The sequence below is a fragment of the Nicotiana attenuata genome, unplaced genomic scaffold (assembly GCF_001879085.1).
Source record: "Nicotiana attenuata strain UT unplaced genomic scaffold, NIATTr2, whole genome shotgun sequence".
Lineage (NCBI taxonomy): Eukaryota > Viridiplantae > Streptophyta > Magnoliopsida > Solanales > Solanaceae > Nicotiana > Nicotiana attenuata.
Window position 1 is genome coordinate 117823 of NW_017673393.1, and position 5038 is coordinate 122860.

The following is a 5038-nucleotide window of genomic DNA, read 5'->3' on the forward strand; positions in this document are numbered from 1 at the left end:
AGATTCATCCGCTTTGTTGTGTGGTTGGGTGAATCACTCTTTTTTGTAAATAAATGTTACCATTTATTTCATTTATGGTTTGTCTTCCTTGCTTCGTTTGTTCATAAGAACATCACTAAACCACTTCTTTGTTTCAAATAGCTTTAAATACGATTTCTAGATGTTATATTTCTTACTAACCTTAGATCTAGAACTTATTACATTTAACTAGAATTCACCCAGCATCATTTACTTAATTAGTTTGACAAAAAGGTTCAAGACTTTTTGGTCGAACAATTTGGCCCCGTCTGTGGGGATTTTCTAGTTAAAATTCTAGTCTCTTCTAGATCTGAGAAGAAAAAAGCATAAAACTTTGCAAAAACTGGTGTTTCCTTTGTTTGCACAAATCTGACATGACAGGAAATGGAGAGGAAAGGAGGAAAGCAATAGCCGACACCTCTGCCAACCTCTTCCACACCATCAACAAAGCAGAAACCAGCGAACGGTTCCTCGTCTACTTGGAAGCATCTAACGTAGCTGTGAGGGCGGTCCTAGCCCGAGAAAGCCAAGGTACACAATCTCCAATATACTACATTAGCGAAACCCTGGTCGATGCCGAAACGAGGTATCTACTCCTCAAGAAGCTGGCCCTAACTCTAGTCATAGCTTCACGGAAGCTTAGACCCTACTTCCAGTGCCACCCCATCTCGGTAGCAACGACCTTCCCCCTGAGGAGTGTTCTGGGCAAGCCCGAACTATCAGGCCGATTGGCCAAATGGGCTGAAGAACTCGACGAGCACGACATAACCTATCAGCCACAAACGACAATAAAGACATAAGTGCTCACCGACTTCGTCGCCAACTTCAGTGTAAAAATAATGCCCGAAGTCGAAGGGGAAGCCGATCACACTCATATCAAACTACACGACCTAGGGGTACTACATATAGATGGCGCGTCGAATGCCCTAGGATCCGGACTGGGACTCTTACTCGAGATCCTGACTGGCGAAATAATTCGCCAAGTCCATTCGATGCCCAGACTTGACTAACAATGAGGCCGAGTACAAGGCCGTGATTGCAGGTTTAAAACCAGCACTCAAATACGGAGCGAGACGGGTCGTCCCTGTTGCGATTCTCGGCTTGTCGTCAATCAAGTCACAGGGACTTCCAAAATAAAAGATTCGCAAGCTATTACCCCGATTTGAGGAGTGCCAGCTCGACCAAATCCCACGAGCCCAGAACATCGAGACAGACGGTCCCGCCAAGTTGGCCACAACCACTGAAGGCATACTCGAGAAAGGGAACGCGATTACCCTCCTCCACTCATCGATCAACCAAATCGAGGTACAAACTACAAACTTAACTCGGGATTGGTGGAATCTCATTATCCCGAATTTGCAGGACGAGACACTCCCGCCGGATAAAGAAAAAGAAACCAAGAAGCTGCAAATGCGGGCGACTAGACATAACATCATTAATGACGACCTGTACAAAAGGACGTTTGCCGGCCCTCTGGCAAAATTTATGGGACCAAACCAAATGAGGCACGTCCACGGGGAAGCACACGAAGGCCACTGCGGAGCTCATACTGGCAACGGAGCTCTAGTCAAATGCCTCATATAGGTAGGCCACTATTGGCCTACGATGAAAAAAGAGGCCGCTGACTTTGTCAAAAGGTGCGAACAATGCCAAAAATATGCCCCCGTGATTCTCCAGACGGGCAATCGCCTTTACTCAGTCATTTCTCCCTGGCTATTCATCAAATGGGGAATGGATATCTTAGGACCCTTCCCAGCAGGACGAGGCAACATACGATTCCTTTTAGTTTTAACTGATTATTTTTCTAAGTGGGTGGAAGCAGGTGCCTTCGCCCAAATACGCGAGCAAGAAGTAATTACATTTTTATGCAGAAACTTCATATGTCGCTTCGGCATCCCCAAAGAAATAAGCCGCGTCAACGAACCACAGTTCACCGAGAAAAAGACAACCGAGTTCTTTGAAAAGTGGCATATCAAAAAGATACTTTCCACACCCTATCACCCTGAGAGAAACGGCCCGGCGGAGTCCTCTAATAAATCAATATTGAGCATCCAAAAAAAAACTCTCGAGAATGCTAAGGGACCATGGCCGGAGTTGCTGCCCGAAGTACTATGGGCATGCCGCACCACGCCGAAAACAAGCACAGGAGAAACGATGCACTCGTCCGCCTACGAGACTGATGCAATTATACCGGTCGAGGTTGGTAAGCCCAACCTAAGATGTTCAAATGAAAGCTGGTCAAACAACGACAAAAGAAGATAACCTCGACGAGGCCATAGAACGGAGAGGGCATCTCGAAGTTCAAAGCACGAATTTCATTGCCCGGCCTCTCGACTACTTCTCCACGCCGACCAATGAAGGGACTAGATAGATTGGGACTTCTCCAATGTATGCACGAACAGAACAAAAACATGCAAACTCCAATGAAAGCAAAGTTGTGTATACAAACGAATTTCTCATCTCACCAAGTTTATACGGTTATACATTATGCCAATCGCGACTAGCATTCGACCTCGATCGAATCAGCTCGCATTCGACCTCATTCGAATTAACAAGAGCTAGCATTCGACCTCGATCGAATCAGCTCGCATTCGACCTCGATTGAATCAGCTCGCATTTGACCTCGTTCGAATCAACAAAAGCTCGCATTCGACCCCGTTCGAATTAACAAGAATTAACATTCGGCCTCGCTCGAATCGACTCGCATTCGACATTGTTCGAATTAACAAGAGCTAGCATTCGACTTCGTTCGAATCAACTACAAAACATCATCTATAAAGAACATTCAATGGGTTGCTTTGGTCCAGGCTTTTCCACACGAGATATAAAAAAATGGTTGATGCTTACACATTTGGCCATCCGACATCACTATCAGAAAGAGAATCATCCGCTTTGTTGCACGGTTGGGTGAATCAGTCCTTTTTGTAAATAAATGTTACCATTCATTTCATTTATGGTTTGTCTTCATTGCTTCGTTTATTCATAAGAACATCATTAAACCACTTCTTTGCTTCAAATAGCTTCAAATACGATTTCTAGATGTTTTATTTCTTACTAACCTTGGATCTAGAACTTATTACATCTAACTAGAATTTACCCAGCATCATTTACTTAATTAGTCTAACAAAAATGGTCAAGACTTTTTGTTCGAACAGAAACCTCACAACACAAGAAAAGAAAAGGGAAATTCAAGAAAATCTAAATGGAAGGCAAAGAACAGGGAATTTTCATAATTATGCTGATTTTCTGTTGGAGTGCAGAGAGTTGTATGAGTTTCGATTTTACTGTTGCACAAGATGGGACAGGCAACTTCACAACAATTACTGATGCTATAGATTCAGCTCCTTGTGGGAGTGCAACACCATTCTTTATACACGTCAAAGCAGGACATTACAGTGAAAACGTTATTGTTGGTCATGAATCATTATAAAACTAACATAGCACTTATTGGTGATGGTATGGGAATCACAATACTTTCAGCAAATAGAAGCGCCAGTATGGGTCTCTGAACAAATGACACTGTCACATTAGGTGAGTAATCTCTCCCATAAGTTCGATCAATTCTACTATATTCATTATTCCAAAAGTAAAAAACAGAAAAGAAAAAGTACCCGAGAGTATAGCTTAGCGATCTATAAAGTGAGTGAAAACCATGAAAACCAGAGTTCAATTTTACTATATTTATTATATCCCAAAAGTAAAAACAGAAAAGAAAAGTACCCGAGAGTACAACTTAGCGATCTATAAAGTGAGTGAAAACCATGAAAACCAGAGTTCAAATCCAATTAGAGAAGAAAGAAAAAAAAAGAAATGCTAGGTGATTTTTTTACATCTTCTTAAACTTTGGTAGATAGAATTAACAGTAGGATAAGTAGCTAGTACAAAATGGAATAGCCAAATGCGTGAAAGCTACCCAAAACACTATGATTATAGATGAACTATTAATATTGTTTAGCTTATGGGCTAATATAATATTTCGATGATTAACTGAAGTCATTACATTAGCAAATTTTTGTTGTACAGGAGTATACGGCGATGGTTTCATCAGAATGAAGATGACTAATAGAAATAGCGCTGGAGCAGGAGCTGGACAAGCGGCCGCCTTGACTAGTGGAGCTAGTTTCGTTACATTTTATCTGTGTCGTTTTGAGGGTTATCAGGACACAGTTTTTTCGCAATACGGGGTGCAATTTTTCAGAGAATGTGAAGTTTTTGGCACCATAGATTTTATCTTTGGTGATGGCCAAGCCTATTCTCAAAATAGTGTAATTTATGCAAGATTACCTGTATCAGGACAAGAAATCACAATACTTGCTCCAGGTTTTGACTCGACTGCTATGAATTCAGGGCTAATTTTTCAAATTGAACAATAACACCCACATCTGAATTGCTTAACAATCATTCGGCGGTGACAAGTAGACCATAGAAAGATCATTCAACAGCAATAATCATGTCAAATTTTATTGATGATTTTATAGACCCACAAGGTTGGCTTCAATGGGATGGTACAACCGTATATTTCGCAGAGTATAATAACAGAGGACCAGCGGCCAATTCGATAGGCATGGTAAATTGGTTAAACGCCATCAATGACAGAGAAGTAATATCCAAATTTACAGTACGTAACTTTATCCAAGGTGATAAATGGATCCCCACCAACAAGGGTTGTGGTGGAGTGGTAGGTACTCCTTCATCGTTAACAGAGGTCTCGAGTTCGAGCCCTGGGTATGGAGTCGCCTTTGTTATGGAGCGCTTTACCCCCACTATGAGACTTCCCGGCGCGAATCCGAATTAGTCGGGCCCCAATGTAGGTACCGAATACCGGGTGAGAAATTAAAAAAGATAAATAGATCCCCCAACATAATAACACTATATCTAGATCTTGATGATGAGGGTTCGATTCCTCATGTAAAGCCTCCCTCACTTCCCCTTCCCCTTCTCCTTCCTTTACCCCCTATATATAATAAAAAGTTCTTTTTCTAAACAAAAGGATGAGGATTCTTTGTAGGAATTAACAAAA

The 5038-nt window shown here is 41.9% G+C and overlaps 1 protein-coding gene across 1 annotated transcript; it reads left to right on the forward strand.

Moving 5' to 3' along the window:
- Positions 1-2850: 2850 nt before the first annotated feature.
- LOC109216256 (probable pectinesterase/pectinesterase inhibitor 17) lies at positions 2851-4813 on the forward strand. Its single transcript, XM_019380400.1, has 4 exons — positions 2851-2920; positions 3279-3431; positions 4042-4338; positions 4497-4813. The coding sequence occupies exons 1-4, from the start codon at positions 2851-2853 to the stop codon at positions 4811-4813; spliced, it is 837 nt and encodes a 278-aa protein (XP_019235945.1).
- The last annotated feature ends 225 nt before the right edge of the window (positions 4814-5038 follow it).